The 20,560-nt window shown below is 40.7% G+C and overlaps 1 protein-coding gene across 4 annotated transcripts in view; it reads right to left on the reverse strand.

Moving 5' to 3' along the window:
* The window catches only part of RAD54L2 (RAD54 like 2), a 105,950-nt gene that overhangs the window by 55,301 nt on the left and 30,089 nt on the right, over window positions 1-20,560 (reverse strand). For all 4 annotated transcript variants that reach the window (XR_009555450.1, XM_060239991.1, XM_060239992.1 and 1 more), the window contains exon 2: window positions 8,931-9,136. Coding sequence is in view for 3 of the 4 variants with exons in the window: in XM_060239991.1 (XP_060095974.1) it covers window positions 8,931-9,081 (151 nt within the window). In the remaining variant the exon portion in view is untranslated. The remainder of the gene's footprint in view (window positions 1-8,930; window positions 9,137-20,560) is intronic.

Genomic DNA, 20,560 nt, shown 5'->3' on the forward strand with positions numbered 1-20,560 from the left:
ACAAATGCCTAATTGCCCAGGGGCAGTTAGGTGGTGACCAGGCCACCTTTCCAGCATTGCAATAGACCTTTCTGTTAATATAAAGCAGGAAGAGGCTTTGCTCCCCCCCTCCTTTCCTGATCCAGAAGGAAGGGGTGAGAGCAAAGCCTTTTCCTGCTTTATATTAACAGAAGGGTCTATTGTGATGCTGGCTGAAGCCGGTAAGAACGAAGCTGGCGTCTGAGCACACCGGGGGTGGGTGGTGTGGCGGAGTGAAGCATGGCACCATGTTGCAGCTCCGCAGAAAAAACGGGAGGGGGTTGGCCTGGGGGCACGTGGGCAGTAAGTCTGCCTGGGGTGCCACATGCTTTTGGGCCAACCTTGTATATCCATATACAAATTAAGATTCCTTTTTCAGAGTTAGACTAGAAAAAGACTTGAGTTTTATTCTGGCATTTTCTGTATTCCAATTAAGCTCTAAAAATGCAACACAGTGCTTCAAAGATCTTACAATGTAGACTTGGGTGCACTCTAAGCAGCAATCAAGTCTGATGTGCTTCTGTGCTGTGAGAGGAATCTTCTTATATTGCCATGTTTTCCAAAGAGTCACTAATAGTGAATTATCTTGGCTAGGAAGAAAAAAGGATAATTCTGAAGGGCACAGCGTTCTCTATGACTTCATTTAAAATGGAATTATAAATTGCTAGTAATGATAACATTCAAGAACAGCATGGAACAGGATTTGCCACTTAATTCAGCCAACTCTCATTAGAGAAAAAAAGGACATATCTTCTTGGCAGTGTAAGATATAGAACAACACTCCTTGCTTCTCCTTGAAGTACGAAAGCTTGGAGTATTAGTAGAACAAAATAGGAGTCGACTGCACCTTTAAGACCAACTTAGTTTTTTTTCAGAACAAAAGCTTACGTTCTGAATAAAACTAAGTTGGTCTTAAAAGGTGCAATCGACTCCTATTTTGTTCTACTACTTTAGACCAGCATGGTTGTCTACTTTGATTGAAGTATTAGTGACAGTAATAGATCAACAATAGCGGGCCTTAGTTAAAGTCTGATACCTTGTGAGTTCACCCCCAGGACCCTCCACATTCATGTAAGAACTCCTGGCTTCATGGATGCTAATACTGTCTGGGGGGGGGGGGGAATCTCCAGTTTAGTATTATAGGTAGACATGGCAGCATCCTCTCTTGTTGTTGGTTCTGCAGAGGACCTCTCCCCTGGATCCATTCTTCATCACACTGCCTGGACTGGACTCCTTGGATTTTTTTTTCTTCTCAGATCCAGGCAACAGACGTTTTACTTTCTCCCTTTATTGAGCACCCATTTACCTTACTGCTAGCCAGTCTCTTCCCCCAGTAGGCATGCAAAGGTTTTAACTATCCATTACATACAAACTTTTGTTAACATACTGCTTTGTTTTACTATTCTGGCCATTCTATTTTCTGCTCTGTGTCTAGTTGGGAGACAAAGATTTCCCCTATTCAAAAAAAATTTGTTTTGTTTATTTGGAATCTTGCTCCAGACTAGGACATAGGTATATACTAGACCATGGGTGTCAAACACAAAGCCTGGCAGCTGGAACTGGCCTGTCCAGGGCTCTTACCTAGCCAGCAAGCAACTGGCTTGAGGAAGGGAAGGCAAGAGGCTGCTTGAGGGGTGGGGAGTGGGTGCACATGGTGATGTGAACCACTAATTTTGGAAGGGGTGTTGAAAGACCTGAGTCAGATTGAGGTGACAAGAGAGGAGGTCCTACAACTGATAGACGAATTAAAAACTAAGTCACCAGGTCCGGATGGCATACATCCAAGAGTTCTAAAAGAACTCAAAGTTGAACTTGTGGATCTTCTGACAAAAATATGTAATCTTTCATTGAAATCTGCCTCCGTTCCTGAGGACTGGAAGGTAGCAAATGGCCTTACAGTGGCTTTCCTCCTTCCTCTCTGATCGGGGACAAAGGGTGGCCATTGGGGGCGAGCGATCCCAGAGGCACACACTTGATTGTGGGGTGCCTCAGGGAGCAGTTCTCTCCCCAATGCTGTTTAACATTTATATGCGCCCCCTTGCCCAGATTGTCCGGAGGTTTGGGCTGGGTTGCCATCAATATGCAGATGACACCCAGCTCTATCTACTAATGGACGGCCGGCCTGGCTCCGCCCCAGGGAACCTGGATCGGGCCTTGCAGGCTGTAGCGGCGTGGCTTAGATTGAGTGGGTTGAAGTTGAACCCAGCGAAGACAGAGGTCCTTTGCGTGGGTCGCGGCGCCCAGGGAGGGGAAATAGCTCTCCCAACCTTCGACGGCGCACCATTGGAACCAGTGCGCCAGGTAAAGAGTTTGGGTGTTTTACTGGAGCCTTCATTATCAATGGAGGCCCAGATAGCAGCCACTGCCAAGTCAGCATTCTTTCATCTGAAGCGGGCAAGGCAGTTGGCCCCCTTCCTGGAACGCCGCGACCTCGCAACAGTGATCCATGCAACGGTCTCCTCAAGATTGGACTACTGTAATGCCCTCTACTTGGGGCTACCTCTGTGCCGGACTCGGAAGCTGCAGCTAGTGCAGAATGCGGCGGCCAGGCTGTTACTGGGGCTCCCGAAATGGGAGCACATACAGCCGGGGCTGCGCGGACTGCACTGGCTGCCAGTTATCTACCGAGTCCAGTACAAAGTGTTGGTTATTACCTTTAAAGCCCTATATGGCCGAGGACCTGCCTACCTAAGGGACCGTCTCTCCCCGTATGAACCCCAGAGGGCACTGAGGTCAGCAAGTAAAAACAAAATGACCATCCCTGGGCCGAGAGAGGCCAGGCTCCAAAGCACCAGGGTGCGAGCCTTTTCAGTTGCGGCACCTGCACTGTGGAAGCAGCTCCCGGAGGAGGTGCGGGCCCTGCGGAACCTCGACCAGTTCCGCAGGGCCTGCAAGACTGCCCTTTTTAGACGCGCCTATAATGATACGGACTGCTGAGTTGCAATGAACGAAGAACCGCCATCTTTAACACCATTTAAACTGGCAGAATCAGCGCCAGAACAGCTATTACTGCCAGATATATATATAATGTAATGTAAATTAAGTATTTTAATTGAATTAACGGGTTTTTATGTGTAATTTTAATTGTTAATCTAATGTTTTACTATTTATGTTAATATATTACTTACTGTTAGCCGCCCTGAGCCGCTTTGCGGGGAGGGCGGGGTAGAAATAAAATTTATTATTATTATTATTATTATTATTATTATTATTATTATTATTATTATTATTATTATTATTATTAAATGTCACCCCCATCTTTAAAAAGGGTTCCAGAGGAGATCCGGGAAATTACAAGCCAGTCAGTCTGACTTCAATACCGAGAAAGTTGGTAGAAACCATTATCAAGGACAGAATGAGTAGGTACATTGATGAACATGGGTTATTGAGGAAGATTCAGCATGGGTTCTGTAAGGGAAGATCTTGCCTCACTAACCTGTTACAGTTCTTTGAGGGGGTGAACAAACATGTGGACAAAGGAGACCCAATAGATGTAATTTACCTTGACTTCCAGAAAGCTTCTGATAAAGTTCCTCATCAAAGGCTCCTTAGAAAACTCTAGAGTCATGGAGTAAAAGGACAGATCATCTTGTGGATCAAAAACTGGCTAATTAATAGGAAGCAGAGAGTGAGTATAAATGGGCAGTCTTCGCAGACGGTAAACAGTGGGGTGCCGCAGGGCTCAGTACTGGGTCCCATGCTCTTTAACTTGTTCATAAATGATTTGGAGTTGGGAGTAAGCAGTGAAGTGGCCAAGTTTGCAGATGACACTAAATTGTTCAGAGTGATGAGAACCAGAGAGGATTGTGAGGCACTCCAAAGGGATCTGTTGAGGCTGGGTGAGTGGGCATCAACGTGGCAAATGAGGTTCAATGTGGCCAAGTGCAAAGTAATGTACATTGGGGCCAAGAATCCCAGCTACAAATACAAGTTGATGGGGTGTGAACTGGCACAGACTGACCAAGAGAGAGATCTTGGGGTCGTGGTAGATAACTCATTGAAAATGTCAAGACAGTGTGCAATTGCAATAAAAAAGGCCAACGCCATGCTGGGAATTATTAGGAAGGGAATTGAAAACAAATCAGCCAGTATCATAATGCCTCTGTATAAATCGATGGTGCGGTCTCATTTGGAATACTGTGTGCAATTCTGGTCACCGCACCTCAAAAAAGGATATTATAGCATTGGAAAAAAGTGCAGAAAAGGGCAACTAGAATGATTAAAGGGTTGGAACACTTTCCCTATGAAGAAAGGTTAAAATGCTTGGGGCTCTTTAGCTTGGAGAAACGTCGACTGTGGGGTGACATGATAGAGGTTTACAAGTTAATGCATGGGATGGAGAAAGTAGAGTAAGAAGTACTTTTTCCCCTTTCTCACAATACAAGAACTCATGGGCATTCAATGAAATTGCTGAGCAGTCAGGTTAAAGCAGATAAAAGGAAGTACTTCTTCACCCAAAGGGTGATTAATATGTGGAATTCACTGCCACAGGAGGTGGTGGCAGCTACAAGCATAGCCAGCTTCAAGAGGGGGTTAGATAAAAAAGTGGAGCAGAGGTCCATCAGTGGCTATTAGCCACAGTGTGTGTGTGTATATAATTTTTTTTAACCACTGTGTGACACAGTGTTGGACTGGATGGGCCATTGGCCTGATCCAACATGGCTTCTCTTATGTTCTTATGATGTGTGTGTGGTCGAAACTGTCAAGAAATAGAAAGTAAGTTGCTAGGGGATGGGACTATGAGGCTGATGTAAAATAGTGTGCGGGGGGGTGGGGGGTGGAATGGCAGTGAAGGCAAAGAAACAGACAAAGGGACAGGACTGGCAAGGGAGAGAGGAGGAGCGCTGGTGAGTGTTCTTGAAGGCAACTGGGCTGTCCTGTGTGCGCCACTCTGAGAGGAAAGATGTCCCAGTCTTGGAAGTGAGTGGAGGAGTGAAGGGGAAAAGGGGTGCTGCTTAGGGATGGGCATAAACCATGTCATGACCCAAAATTCAAGCTGAACTTGGTCCAATCTGGAGCTTGAGAACTGATGTTTGAGGAAGGCGCCTTCCCCAAACAGTTGCCCGACTTTATATCCCCAGTACCTGCCATTACATTTTATGGCACACATGGCCCAGACTGACAAAGCAACATTTATGTCAGATCTGGCTGTCATAACAAATGAGTTCCACACCTCTGCACTAGACCGTTCGATGCTGAATTAATTAACTATCCTTTCGACCCTGGTTGGACCCATTATGCAAAGAGGATGCTCTAAGTAAAACAGATTTAACGTGCATACCAAGCTGAGTAACAAGTCCAGGTCTGAAATATAAGGGAAAAGGAAAATATCATAAGTAACAATCACTGCCCAGTACTGAAAAACCTTGTCTTTAATTTACCAGGAACTGTTCCAGTTCTATCTTGGTTCACTAGCAGCACATTTGTGCAATCAGGAAAAGAACTTTCTCTCCTTAAATAGCAAACACTCCCTGAATTAAAAAAAAAAATTTAACTGCAACATCAATGCCATTGTTTCTTTTCATTCAAATACGCAATTCATTTTCTTAAAAATTATCAGATTAGATTGCTCCAGCCCACATATCTTCATTGTGAACATCTCAAACTAGCTATTGTTTAAGGCAACAGGTTACTTCATTGTGAACATCTCAAACTAGCTATTGTTTAAGGTAACAGGTTACTAGACCAACCCATGTTATACCCATGATGGTACTTATGTTCTTTTGCTAAAATACCGGACGCATGACAATCTCAGTAAAAGGTAGGGACTCAGCTCAGCCACTGTGTTCTGTTTGCTCTTCTATTTGTTCAGCTAAGAAGTAAGCTGCTCAGTTCAACACACATCATGGTAGCTCTGTGAAAAAATGCATGTTTCCAGGTGCTCTATTGCTAGCTTACCATCCACTGTTTGTTAGACTAAGTATTCACACAATAGATGAAACTTCCAGATACATAAAACATTCCTCTCCAGATAGACCCCTGAAGTTGGTTAGATAGCATTCCTGGCAGTAAAGGAGCTATTTAACATAATATTTCTATATACCCAATTTTTGTTAGATTAAGTGAGAAACTATAGTAATCAGTTTTTCATTCCATTCAATTATTTCACACAAAGATTTTTAAAAATCAATTAGCTTCAAACATATATTCCTTCTGACATCCTACATTGCATTCACAAAGCACAGGTGGCAACACACAAAGGAATATTTCTTTCGGAGTTAAAAGAGAATTTGTGAATGACCTACAATCTAGCTCATAAACCTAGTACTGTCAGTACAATTGTGACATAGCCCTAGAGGGAACCCCCTGCCCCCACAAAATAGTAAGAAGGGAAGTTGCTATTTTAAAAATATCTATGGCGAAGAAGGCAGGATAGCCGGGTTGTGGTTTGGTGGTGTGTGTGTTTTTTAATAATGTATTTTAAACTAACAAATCAATTAATAAATGCTTAACCCTGAAGCATAGTACCTGAATTTATCTGCCATAGACTGCTTTAGGTTACCTTTCCCATTCCAAGCCTTCACCATGCTCAGCAAAAACACTATATTTCAAAATAATCCATCATCACAACCCAAAACTAAAAAAACAAAACAAAAACAAACAGCAACTGCCATCCAAAGTTTAAGTATTGAAATATAACAAGAGAATCTCTATTTGCATTTATTCTGGCTCCAATATATGTTGTAGCATGCTACCGAACCAACAGACAAACTCATCAGGAGGAAACTGGGCTCTTTGCCTCCAGTGGTTGACCCAGGGGAGCAGCACATTTGTGACAATGCACAATGTGTGACAATGTGACAATGAGTATCTGTGTTATAGACAGACCCCTTTTGCGATAGGAGAGGGCACTGATTGCTGGAATGAGATTCCTTGCAAGCTGATGCAGCAAGTTAAGTTCACTGTGGTTCAAATACAGTGGTTGAGAAACTGCTGAATAATAAGAGCATGGCACCTCAGAACAGCAAGGACATTTAATGGCCTGTCCAGGGGGGCCAGCAAACTTGAATGTTCCAATGTAGGTTCCCTTTCCTTTATAGCAGTAATGTTCCAACAAGACATCTTCCCTTCTGCTTCCTCCCACGTAACACAGAAGCATTCTGTGGAAACCACCAAAGGACCATGCATTAAGCCACATGTTAGAGACAGGAAGACTTGGAGATGCATCAGAAAGTTTGAACCATAGGTGAAAATGGGAGACACTTTTTATTTTTCTCTAATATGGGCTATGTTTACATGTCAGGATTGCATAAGAATATAAAATCTGGTACTGAGCACACAGCTGTCTGATCTAACAAGTCAACAGCCTAGGTGGCTATTACACGAGATTAGATAGGTTCATATTAGACAAACTATCCAGCTACAAACCATGGTAGTTAAAAGGAACCAAAGACTTCTGCATACCAAGTTGTGGAATTCATAAGCCACACTGAAATCCTGTAAGGGTTGTGAAATGGAGGACATACATTCTAAAATAAACAATAAATAAAAGAGGCATGCCATCCCTTTCATTTCCTGTTTGTCAGTTTCTGACAGACATCTAGTTGGTCACAAATGGAAATAGAATGCTTGCCTATATAGACCTTTGTCTCAATCCTGAAGGAGTCTTCTTGTGTTCTAATGTTCTAATGCAGCTTCCTAAAAATCTCAGTTTTCATTAAAACAGACACCAAGCTTCCAGCCCTTATGTGTGCAGAAAAATGCCATAAAGTGTATTCAATATTGGGGAGGGGGGGAAATGCTCTAGTACAGGGGTGGCAAACGGTAGCTCTCCAGATGTATTTGCCTACAACTCCCATCAGCCCCAGCCATTGACCATGCTCTAGCCCTGAATAGCAAACCCAGAATAAATTTTGGAAGATAATATTAAACAAACTAAAAGAAAGTATACTTTCTTAGCACTGAATTTGGTATTTTTAACATGAAACACATGCAACCTGGTTTTAGCCCCTCTCAGTCACTCATGTCTACTGTCTAAAGGATAAACCAATTAATCTTATAGGGGAAAAGTAACTGGTAATCTCACAATATGTCTAGACAACCAAGAATCACAATTTTTTCCCCACAGTATTCCTCTAGATATAACGGTAGGTATACAGATAAATGGCTTTACATGGCTTATTGTAGGAGTGTCAAATGTCCCGCCCACAGGCTAAAACTGGCCTGCTCAGGGCTTTAATCAGGCCTGCTTGGCTCTTTTCTCCCTCCTGCTGCCCCTCCTGTCCTCACCCTTTGAAGCTCTGAGGATGACAGAAGTTACCTGCTCTTTCTGCTTTGTTATCTTGCTGACTGCAAGGAAAACGTGGAATGGATTTTCCATTCATTTCCCTCTGCCCAGAAAGAAGTTTGCTATGCCATTTAATTGTTTTCCCAGGCTCAGAGCATTTTACATTTTTAGTTTCTGCTTTGATCCTTGTGCTTTTTCTTCATATTTTATTTCAAAAATTGCATTGCCAAATCCCATTGTTCCCCCACCTTTCCAGTTTAAACAAAACACTGCAAGAGTTTAAGCATGTTTGTATTTTAAGTTAAAAACAATATATTTAATTGTGTTTCCCTGTGTTCTTTATAAAGTTTATATCTCCACTACCTCACATTACATTTTATGACACACATGGCCTGGCCTCACAAAGTCCCATTTGTGTCAGATCTGGCCCTCCTAACAAATGAGTTTGACAAACCAGGCTTAGTGTGTCTGTACCTGATTAAACTCTGCAGCCCAAGTCATTAACTCAGAATCTGATGCTCATTATATCACCTACAGACCAAAATGTACAAATGTACTGCTCCACATACAAATTCCAGACTGAGCACATCCGCCTCTTGCATAAAATCAAAGGATTCACTAGATTTAATGTTTGCAATAATTACACAAAGCAAAATGTCCTTTGGCTCCCTGGTCAATTACTCACCATTCTCATCAAGTAGATCTTCCTCATCGTCCCCATCATTGTCCTCCTCCATTGCTTCATCCTCATCTTCCTCCTCCTCCTCTTCCATATCCTCCTGCTCCAAGTCCGGGTCCACATCCGGATCACTCCCTGAGACTGACTCGTCCGACATGATTCCCAATAGTGCCTCTGGTGCATTACCTGCTCATGGTCTATTTAAGGCAGCCCTGTAAGAGGGGGAGAAAGGTTAGAAAAATTAAGAATCAGGCAAACTTAGTTACTAAAATACAAATTCTTTGGTGTGATAAAGTAGTAGTCTAACCTCATTCTGTATCAAAGTTTTCCAGATCCCATAACCTAAAAATAGCTACCTAGGACCAATAAGCATTTAATTTCTTCAGAGCACTGGTAACCATGTTTATAAGTCAAAGAGAGGTAATAAAGAAGCATGCAACCCATCACTCCACTGAGCAAAGTTTGAAGCTTTGCTCCAACCTAAGAGGCTTCCACCAACAGAAAAGTCACTTGTCTGAAGGACCCTAGTCTCAGGTAGGACATACCTAGTGTTTCTTTTGTGTTCTGTATGTTATAGATAAGAACATCACTATAACCAACATGAAAAAAACATCTAAAAATGTGTGCACTATCATGATGCAATCATCAAGTAGTCGATTCAAGGCCAAGATATCCAGAATTCAATCAAGTTGTTACATGTTAACCTGGAGCCTAGACTGAGGTGCACCCAGTCTTTGCCCCCCAAGGGTTCTTCCTTCCCCTGTTCATTCTCTCTTTCCTATCCTCCTTTCTAGGATTCCAGGGCCTTCTCTCTCCGTTTGCATGTATATCCCTGCCTACTTGTCTTATTAATTTTTGAAGGGACTCCTTCAGGGTTCCAGAAAAAAAAGTTGTTACATGTTTATCCTCTTTTCAGCTTCTCTCACGTATGCCATTTAACAAAATCATATTTTACTTTTTTGTCTCATTATCCCAGTCAGCATCCTATTCTCTGTAATGTACAGTTCTCTCAAGCACCATCTTTATTCATTAAAATATTTAAATATGAAGCTCCCTTATAAAGTAAGCCCATTGGTCTATCAAGGTCAGTACTGTCTACTCTATTTAAAATATTTATTAACTGAGTTTCTACTTTCCAGAACACAGGGCATCTCACAATATAAACAGAACAACAAATAAATATAATATTTAAAAAACACAAATTAAAATACATTTTAAAACTGCAATAAACAGAAAAAAATAAACAAATCAAATGCTGTTCTGAACTAGCAGGTGGCTTTCCAGGGCCCCAGGCAGAGATCTTTCACATCACCTACTGCCTAATCCCTTCTTACCAAAGATGTTGGGGTCACACTGAGGACCAGCCTCCATGCAAAACAGATGCTCTTTCACTGGGTCATGCCTCTTGGCATATAGGACCTTGACAGGCCACAGACCAACTCCCTGCACCAGTGTTGTCAGAAAATGTAAGGGCTCTTACAAAGCGGCCAGCAGGCATACAGAAGTCCCAAACATCTGATTCAGTATTGTTAATGGTATATCTATGCATTCCACCAGACAAAAAGAACTAAAACCATTGGAAAGCTCAACAGTGTTCAAGTCAAGTTTAGTTTAATATGGTCAGAGACCCATCCAAAAAGAAAGAAAACAGGTAACAAGTGGCATTAAAAAAAACCCCAATGCCTACAATTGAACTTGGGCACAGTACAAAATATTATAGATAAAAAATTCAGTTTCCATTTCTAGTTATAAAACATAAATTAAAATATTTCATAGCCATTTCAATGTTTTTATCCATTAGTTGTTTACGGAGTCTTATGGCTTGTATAGCAAACATTGCAGCCTTCATAGTAATTTCCTGGTTCCTATCCACTAAAATGTTATGTAAATAAAAACTAAAATCTCTCCCCCGGAATTGGTCACAAATAGGAGTAATATAAGTCGAGCAAATGTTCTGATAAAGTTTACATTCAAAGAGAATGTGCTCTCTCATCTCTATCCTCCCATCTCTGCAGATACATAACCTTTCCTCATAGGGGCACTTTTTGTATTTATCTTCTGTGACCGCTGAAGGGAGCATATTCGTTTTCATGAGTGTGAAGCCTCTTCTATAATCAGGTTTATTTAAATTCTGCAAGTATGGCATCAGAACTATTCGATTCAGGTTACTTTAATCTGGGACAAATTGTGTTGTCTTTGAATATCTAGAATCCTTTGTTTAAGGAAAGGTTTAACTGCACTACCTTCCAATTGCATCATAAACTGTTTAGAGAGCCCATAATAAACTAATTTAAGCTCAGTTTCTCTAACCCAGTAAGGTGTCAAGGAGTCTTTCATTATCAGGCTTGTTAGCCCAGTAGAGTTAGTCATTAGTTTGTACCAATATAGAAAGACAGCAATCCATAAATGGGCCTGTAAGGTGACCATGCCAGTTTCCACTCATATGAAAGTGTTTGAAGCACTGGGTGGGGCTTGAAGACCATGCCTTAGAAACTTAGATTGGACTCTTTCTACTGCTTGTCAGTGTGTCTTATGTGGGGATATGCTCAAAGGGGCTCCATATAGTAGTTGGGCAAGAGATTTGGCCTTAAAGATCATAACTGCCGCAGCTACATTCCATCCCCCTGCGTTCCAGAAAAATTTCTCCATTGCCCCCACACCTCTAGTCGCATTCATTATGACATGATCCACATGCACCTTTCTGGAGCCGGAAGATTGAAAAACTACTCCCAAATATTTGAAACAGCGAACTTGTTCAACGTCTACTGAGTTGATTTGCCAATGATATGTTCTGGGTTTGTTAGCAAAGACTAAGACTTCCGACTTTTGGTAATTGATTTTAATATAATTGGAATGGCAGTATTGAGCTAAGATTTTCATAGCTCATTTAAGACCAACAGGGGTCCTAGAAATCAGCACTGCATCGTCAGCATATAAGAGAAGGGGGATATGTTTCTTGGCAATTTTAGGAGCATGCACCTCTGGGCAGTTTACATGATTCCCCAGATCGTTAATAAACAGGTTAAACAGGAAGGGGCCGATCAACAGTGTTAAAAACCAACAGGACCAAAAAGAGGAAAAAACCTGAAATTGTCCATACAACCTTGACAGGCAGAATGTTTCTCCTGACACCTCTGATGTAAGATCGATCCTCAAATTGGAATCTAAATCAGATCAGAGATTTTATCAGCACCTCCCAAACCAGCAAACCTCACAGCTAAAAGTTACATTACCTTTTTAATGGGAGCTGGACATAAGATAAAGGTAGTCCCCTGTGCAAGCACCAGTCATTTCCAACTCTTAGGTGATGTTGCATCAAGACATTTTCATGGCAGACTTTTTACAGGGTGGTTTACCATTGCCTCCCCAAGTCATCTATACTTTATCCCCAGCAAGCTGGGTATTCATTTTACCAACCTTAGAAGGATGGAAGGCTGAGTCAATCTCAAGCTGGCTACCTGAACCCAGCTTCCACCGGAATCGAACTCAGGTCGTGAGCAGAGCTTGGACTGCAGTACTGCAGCTTACTACTCTGCACCACAGGGCTCCTGGTGCCTGCAAATGGACTCTATGCTGCACTGTCTAAGAGAGAGAGAGAGAGAATGAATGAATGAATGAATGAATGAATGAATGAATGAATGAATGAATGAATGAATGAATGAATGAATGCTTAGCCCCCTTCTTGTCTTTGTCCCATCCTGAGGAATATTGGTTGTGGGGTTAGGGAATAGTACCCTTCTCCGACATTGTTGTTCAGTCGCTCAGTTGAGTCCAACTCTTTGCAACCCCAAGGACAAAGTTATGCCAGGCCCTCCTATCTTCCACCATCCTCCGAAGTCTGCTCAAATTCGTGTTTGTTACATCAGTAACGCTGTCCAGCCATCTCATCTTTTGCTGTCCCCTTCTTCTTTTGCCTTCTGTCTTTCCCAGCATCAGGGTCTTCTCCAGTGAGAGCTCCCTTCTCATTTGGTGGCCAAAGTATCTGAGCTTCAGCTTCAGCATCTAACCTTCAAAGGAACAGTCTGGGTTGATTTCACTTAGGGCTGACTGATTTGATCTTCTTGCAGTCCAAGGGACTCTCAAGATTCTTCTCCAGCACCACAGCTCAAAAGCATCTATTCTTCTGCACTCGGCCTTCCTTATGGTCCAACTCTCACTTGCCACAGTTTGTTGTGATCCACACAATCACACTTTAGCATAGTCGATGAAGCAGAAAATAGATGTTTTTTTATACTCGCGTGCTTTCTCCATAATCCAGCAAATGTTGGCAATTTGATCTCTAGTTCCTCTACCTCTCCAGCTTGAACTTCTGGTAGTTCACGATCTACATACTGCTGAAGTCTAGCTTGTAGGATCTTTAACGTGACCTTGCTGGCATGTGTAATGAGTGCAATGGTGCGATAGTTTGAACATTCTTTGGCATTTCCCTTCTTTGGGATTGGAATACAAACTGACCTTTTCCACTCCTGTGGCCACTTCTGCATTTCCCAAATTTGCTGACGTAATGTGTGCATCACTTTAACAGAATCGTCTTTTAGGACTTTGAACAGCTCAAATGTGATACCATCATCTCCGCTCACTTTGTTGTTTAAAACAATTTTTATTTAGTAACATATGGTAACAATATCTATTTCTTGCATTATTAATAACTTCTTTTTATCTATCCCATATATTACTTTCTAACCACCCCTCCCCCCGTTTCTTGACCCCCGGCAGTGTTATTTACTTAAGATACTAACATTTATAGATACCCTTAACTAATAAAAACAAAAATTAATATCCTTCTTCCTTCTAATACTTAATCATTATCAAAAATTGTCCAATGTCCTTTTATTTTCCACTCTTTTTCTACATATCTTCTGAACTTTTCCCACTCCATCTTAAAAACTTCTAAATCATAGTCTCTTTAAGTTCTTAACTTGTCCATTTCACTCCACATCATAAATTTTACAATCCAATCCCATTTCTCTGGTATTTTTTCTTGCTTCCACAACTGCGCATCCAATGTCCGAGCAGCTGAAAGCAAGTACCAAATTATAGTTCTATCTTCTTTTGGAAATTTTTCCATTTGTAATCCCAACAGAAAAGTCTCTGCAACTTTCTTAAATTCATATCCCAACATCCTAGAAATTTCTTGTTGAATCATCTGCCAATACATTTTTGCTCTTTCACAAGTCCACCACATATGGTAGAAATAACCTTCAGGTTTTTACATTTCCAACATCTGGCATCTTATTGTTCATCTTTGCCAACTTTTTAGGAGTCATATACCATCTATACATCATTTTAAAACAGTTCTCTTTAATACTGTGACATGTCGAAAGCTTAATAGAATTCTTCCACAAATATTCCCAAGTTTCCATCTGTATTTCTTTATTTACATTAATTGCCCACTTAATCATTTGAGATTTCACTATTTCATCTTCCGTAGACCATTTTAAAAGTAATTTATATAGTTTTGAAATATAGTTTATCTCCAAGCAGAACTTTTCCCATTTCTGTTTGCTCTTATTTCTTCAGTTTTAATATCATTTTCCACCAAGCTCTTTATTTGTTGCATTTGGAACCAATCATATTTATTATTCAACTCTTCAGCAGTTTTCAATTCTATTTTGCCACTTTGTATTTTTAATAGTTGATTATATGACAACCACTTTTCTTCGCCCGTCTCAGCTGTTATTTTTATTACTTCTGCTGGCACTATCCATAACGGTTTTCTCTCAACCCCATATTTCTTATATTCCATCCATGTATTTAACAAATTGTTTCTTATATAATGGTGAGAAAAAAACCCATCCATCTTTTTCCCCCCATAATACAAATAAGCGTGCCAGCCAAATTTATTTCCATGACCTTCCAACGCTAAAATTTTTTTATTTAACAGCATCACCCATTCTTTTATCCACACTAAACAAACTGCTTCATGATATAATTTTAAATCTGGTAGTTGGAATCCTCCTCTCTCTTTTGCATCTGTTAAAATTTTCATTTTAATCCTTGGTTTCTTCCCAGCCCACACAAACTCTGAGATTTTTCTTTGCCATCTATTAAATTGTTTACTGTCTTTCACAATCAGAATAGTTTTAAACAAATACATTATTCTTGGCAGAATACTCATTTTAATTGCAGCTATTCTGCCCAGCAATGACAAATTAAGTTTATTCCATTTTATCATATCTTCATCCATTTTACACCATAGCATCTCATAATTGTTTTTAAACAAATCAATATTCTTCATTGTTATCTCCACACCCAGATATTTTACTTTAGAGATAACTTCACAACCCGTTAGCTTCTCCAGTTCCTTTTGGTAATTTACTTGCATATTCTTACATAGAAGTTTTGATTTTTCTTTATTAATATCAAGTCCTGCCAATTCTCCGTATTCTTGTATTTTAGCTAACAACAAAGGTGTGACTTGTATGGGATTTTCATTTATAAACATTATATCATCTGCAAATGCTCTATATTTATAAGTAAATCCTTTTACTTTTAATCCTTCTATTTCTTTGTCTTCTTGGATTTGCATCAATAAAATTTCAAGAGTCATTATAAATAGCAGTGGGGAAAGCGGACAGCCTTGTCTTGTACCTTTGCTAATTATCATATCTTCTGTAAGATCTGCATTTATACATAGCCTTGCACGTTGTTTCCCCAACTCCATTTTTTCCATTACTGCAAACATAATCCCAGTTTAAATTATCAAATTCTTTCTCTGCATCAGCAAAGAGTAATGCTACTTCTTTTTCTGGATGTCTTTCATAATATTCTACAATATTTACAACAGTTCTAATATTGTCTCTTATTTGCTTTTTGGGGAGAAACCTCGCTTGATCCTCCTTTATAAAATTTATCAGAGGTTGTTTAAGCCGTTCTGCCAATATTCTTGTATATATTTTATAATCATTATTTAATAGTGAGATTGGTCTATAATTTTTTACATTCGTGACGTCTCTATCTTCTTTTGGAATCAACGAAATAACAGCTTCCTTCCATGTATTTGGTATTTTCCCTTTTATTCTTAGCATGTTCATCAATTTCTGAAGTTTCGGTATTAATTGTTCTTTGAAGGTTTTAAAAAATTTAGCTGTATATCCATCTGGCCCAGGTGCCTTTCCATTTTTTATTGCATTAATCGCTGCTTCAATTTCTATTTTTTCAATTGGGTCATTCAAAACTTTTTCATATTTTGTTAAGGGTGCTATTTTAATATTTTGTAAATACGTTTCCAACTTTTCTTTCTTTATTTTAACTTTGGCAATTTTCCTTCCTTATTATTTATTTTCCCAGACCTATCCAGTGTATTCTTAATTGTTCCATTAAAGTCCCCCATTATCAAAACTTGATCATATGTCACTTCATCAAATTGTTGTATAATGTCTTTTTAAAAAGCATCCTTTGCTCCATTTGGTGCATACAATCCCAATAACAACGGGTTTTTTGCATTTAATATTATTTCTACCGCTACAAATCTTCCATTTTTATCTTTAAACACTAATTTCGGATCCAATTCTTGTTTAATATAAAAAATTACTCCCCTTTTCTTCTGTTCAGCCAATGAATGAAATTCTAGTCCCAATTGCTTATTCCATAAAAATTTGTAATCCTTTTGTTTGATATGTACTTCTTGTAAAGAAACTATATTACAATTTTGCTTTTTAATCCCATGAAATGTTGCCTTTCTTTTTTGTGGTGAATTTAGTCCATTTACATTCCAAGGTAATAATTTGTAATCCATCATGGTGCAAATTCTTTATGTTCTTCATAAAAGCTACGCAGTTCCTGTGTGTTTGTAATTGTAATCCTTTTTCCTTGAAGTTCAAAGCTCAAACCTTCAGGTATTATCCATCTATACCTCATTTCATTGTCCTGTTATTTTTCTGTCAATTTCTTATATGCTCTTCTGTCATTTATCACTTGTCTTGGCTACTCCTTCATAATTCTTACTCTGCTGTCTCCCACTATCAATGTCTTTTCAAAGTTTTTATTCATGATTTTTCCCACCATTTCTTTTGTCATATATCTTATAACCACATCTCTTGGTAGATTTTTTTTTTTTGCATAAAGTGAGTTCACTCTATACATATAGTCATACATGTTTCTAGTCCCTTCAGGATCTTCCTCCAGAAATTCTCCAATTATTTTTATTATATATTCTTTCAAGTAAGTTTCTTCATCCTCAGGTACTCCTTTCAGACGTATCTGGGTCTCCATCAATTTGCAGTCATGAATTGCCACTTTTTCTTGTATTTTTAACAAGGTGGAATCATGTACTTTCACTCTCCCTTCCACCTCTTGCACTTTCTTTGATGTTACCACAGTCTCATTTCTGAGATCCTCTATATCTTTTTTTAGCTCTTCAATATCTTTTCTAATTTCTTTTTTGGAAGCAGTTATCATATCCTTCATCACTTTCATTATCCTGGCTTCCATTGCATCTAATTGGTCCTGTATATTCTCCAGTGAAGCAGTCCTTGCACGGGTTTGCTTGTGGTCCGACATGTAAAAACACCGAAAATTTCTGAAAATTCCGCTCACTTTGTTGTTAGTAATGCTTTCTATGGCCCATTTGACTTCACACTCCAGAATGTCTGGCTCTAGGTCAGCGATTTCACATCATGGTTGTCAAGGACATTGAGATCCTTCTTGTATAATTCTTCTGTGCATTCTTGCCATCTCTTCCTAATCTCTTCTGCTTCTGTTATGTCCCTACTGTTTTTGACCTTTATCGTGGCCATCTTTGCATGAAACATTCCCTTGATTTCTCCAATTTTCTTGAAGAGATCTCTTGTCCTCCCCATTCTGTTATTTTCCTCTATTGCTTTGCATTGTTCCTTCAGGAAGGCCTCCTTATCTCTCTCCTTGCTGTTCTCTGGAAATCTGCATTCAGTTGGGTGAATCTTTCCTTTTCATCTTTGCCTTTCGCTTCCCTTCTTTCCTCAGCTATTTGTAAAGCCTCATCAGACAGCCACTTTGCTTTCTTGCATTTTTTTTTCTTTGGGATGGTGCTGATTGCTGCCTTCTGTATAATGTCATGAACCTCCGTCCATAGTTCTTCAGGCACTCTATCAACCTATTCCTTAAACCGATTCTTCATCTCCACTGCATATTCATAAGGGATGTGATCAAGGTCAAACCTGAATGGTCTGTTTCCCCAGTTTTCTTCAGTTTAAGCCTGAATTTTTCGATGAGTAGCTCATGATCTGAGCCGCAGTCAGCTCCAGGCCTTGTTTTTGCTGACTGTAAGGAGCTTCTCCATCTTTGAATACAGAATATATAATCAATCTGGTTTCTGTGTTGCCCATCAGGTGATGCCCATGTGTAGAGTCGCCTTTTAGGTTGTTGGAAGAGGGCGTCTGCTATGACCAGCTTGTTCTCTTGACAAAACTCTATTAGCCTTTGCCCAGCTTCATTTTGTTCTCCAAGGCCAAACTTGTCAGTTGTTCCGGTTACCTTTTGACTTCCCACTTTGGCATTCCAGTCCCCTATGACGAGGAGGACATCTATTTTTGGTGTTCATTCTAGAAGGTGATGTAGATCTTCATAGAAATGGTCCACTTCAGCCTCTTCTGCGTCAGTGGTTGGGGCATAGACTTGGATTACTGTGATATTGAATGGTTTCCCTTGGATAAGGACCGAGATCATTCTGCCATTTTTCAGATTGTATCCCATTACTGCCTTCCTCTCTCTCTTGTTAACTATAAAGGCCACACCATCTCTTCTACGGGACTCTTGCCCACAGTAATAGATGTAGTGATCCTCTGAGTTAAATTCACCCATTCCTGTCCATTTTAGTTCACTGATTCCCAAGATGTCGATGTTCAGTCTTGCCATCTCTTGTTTGATCACATCTCCGACACTGGTGTTGAGTAATACCAGGTCCATAAATAATAAGATCTTTGCCCTACAAGACTATCTGTAGGGGCAGAAAATGGACCTGTTCTGTGTGACCGAGACATGAATTAGGGAAGGCAAAACTGTCGCCTTGAACCAACTTGCTCCCCCCCAGGTTCTCCAACCATCAACAATCTCAGACTGGTGGCGTGTGGCAATGCAGGGGCGTGTGACAATGCTCATCCAGGAGTCTTTCTCCTTTAAGCCACTCCCCAGCACAAAGACTACTGGACTTGACTGTAGTAGCTTACTGTTGGAGGCGAAGGAGAGTTTGGCTATCTGACCACCTAAAGCACTAGCAGATACCCTGCCAGGTCTATTGGAGGCTGCCTCCGCCTGGGCATTGGAGTTTCCCAGACTACTCATTTTTGGGACTTTAATAATGTCCACATTGATGAGGTAGACTCATCTCAGACCAAGGATCTGATTCTATCCATGGCAGTATTGGGGCTTTCTTGATCTGTAGCAACCCCCACACACAAAGCTGGCCACATGCTGATTCTTATCTTTGGTTTGGGGATGGAGGTGGATCAGATACACACTGATGTAGTACCATGGTCTGACCACTTTGCCCTTAAGGCCCAGATGTGCATTTCAAACCCTCCTTGTTTGGGCGGCAAGTGAATTTATGCTCGCCTATGGATCCTGACAGATTCCAGAATGCTCTGCAGGACCCAATACCCCCTAGCAATTTGCTCGATGACTGGTGGGAGACGGGAATTGCCAGTTCTCCAAAGCTATTGATAATGACTGCCCCCTGGTGCCCTCTCTACCCCTGCTCCAACCTGGCTCCATTTGGAGCTATGGCATATGAAACAGAAACTGAAATGGCTAGAGCAAATGTGGTGGTGTACTCATGATTAAGTGACTATAGCATTTTATAAGTCGTTTATGAGAACCTATGAGATGACAATGAAGTCTGCAAAGAACTATTACTATGCGTCTGTCACTGCATTGGTGAGCTCCCAGCCAGAACAATTATTCTGAACTGCCTCAGGGCAATTATTCAGAACTGCTGCAGGGCAAGCAAAATACTGAATTGGATATTGGCTGTGAGGCTTTTTGTGAGCTATTTTGTTGATAAAGTCTTGTCGTTCCACTGAGACCTCTCCCCTACTGTTGAAACAATGGTGGAACCGGAAGCCCCTTGGCCATCTTCTAGTTCTATAATGGACACATTCAGCTGCCTTTCTCAGGAAGAGGTTGACAGAACTCTTGCAGCGTTGGGTCCCACCACTTGCCTCCTCAATCTGTGTTCATCTTGGCTGGTGAAAGTTTGTGGAGATACGGTTTGGACCCACCTTTGTGAAATTATTAATCAATCTCTGTCCCTGGGGTTTTCCCAGGGGGGCTGAAGGAGGTGGAGGTGTGTCTACTCCTAAACAAGCCATCTTTGGACCTGATGGCGAACTACCACCCAGTGTCAAATCTTCCGTTCCTGGGTAAGGTAGTTGAGAGATTTTCCTGGATGATGCCTCTATCCTGGATCCCTTTCAGTCAGGGTTCTGACCCGATCATGGGACTGAGACGGCTTTCGTTGCCTTTACAGATGACCTTTGGAGATAGCTGGACTGAGGCAGGTCAGCACTGCCATTACTTTTGGATCTTACAGCAGTGTTTGATAAGGTGAAAAACAATCTTCTGATCCACCATCTCGTCAACATGGAGATCTGGGGGACTGCCTTGAAGTGGTTTTCCTCTTTTCTCCAAGGTTGGGAACAGAGAGTGGCACTGGGGGAGAG

The sequence above is a fragment of the Heteronotia binoei genome, chromosome 5 (assembly GCF_032191835.1).
Source record: "Heteronotia binoei isolate CCM8104 ecotype False Entrance Well chromosome 5, APGP_CSIRO_Hbin_v1, whole genome shotgun sequence".
NCBI classification, from domain to species: Eukaryota; Metazoa; Chordata; class Lepidosauria; order Squamata; family Gekkonidae; genus Heteronotia; species Heteronotia binoei.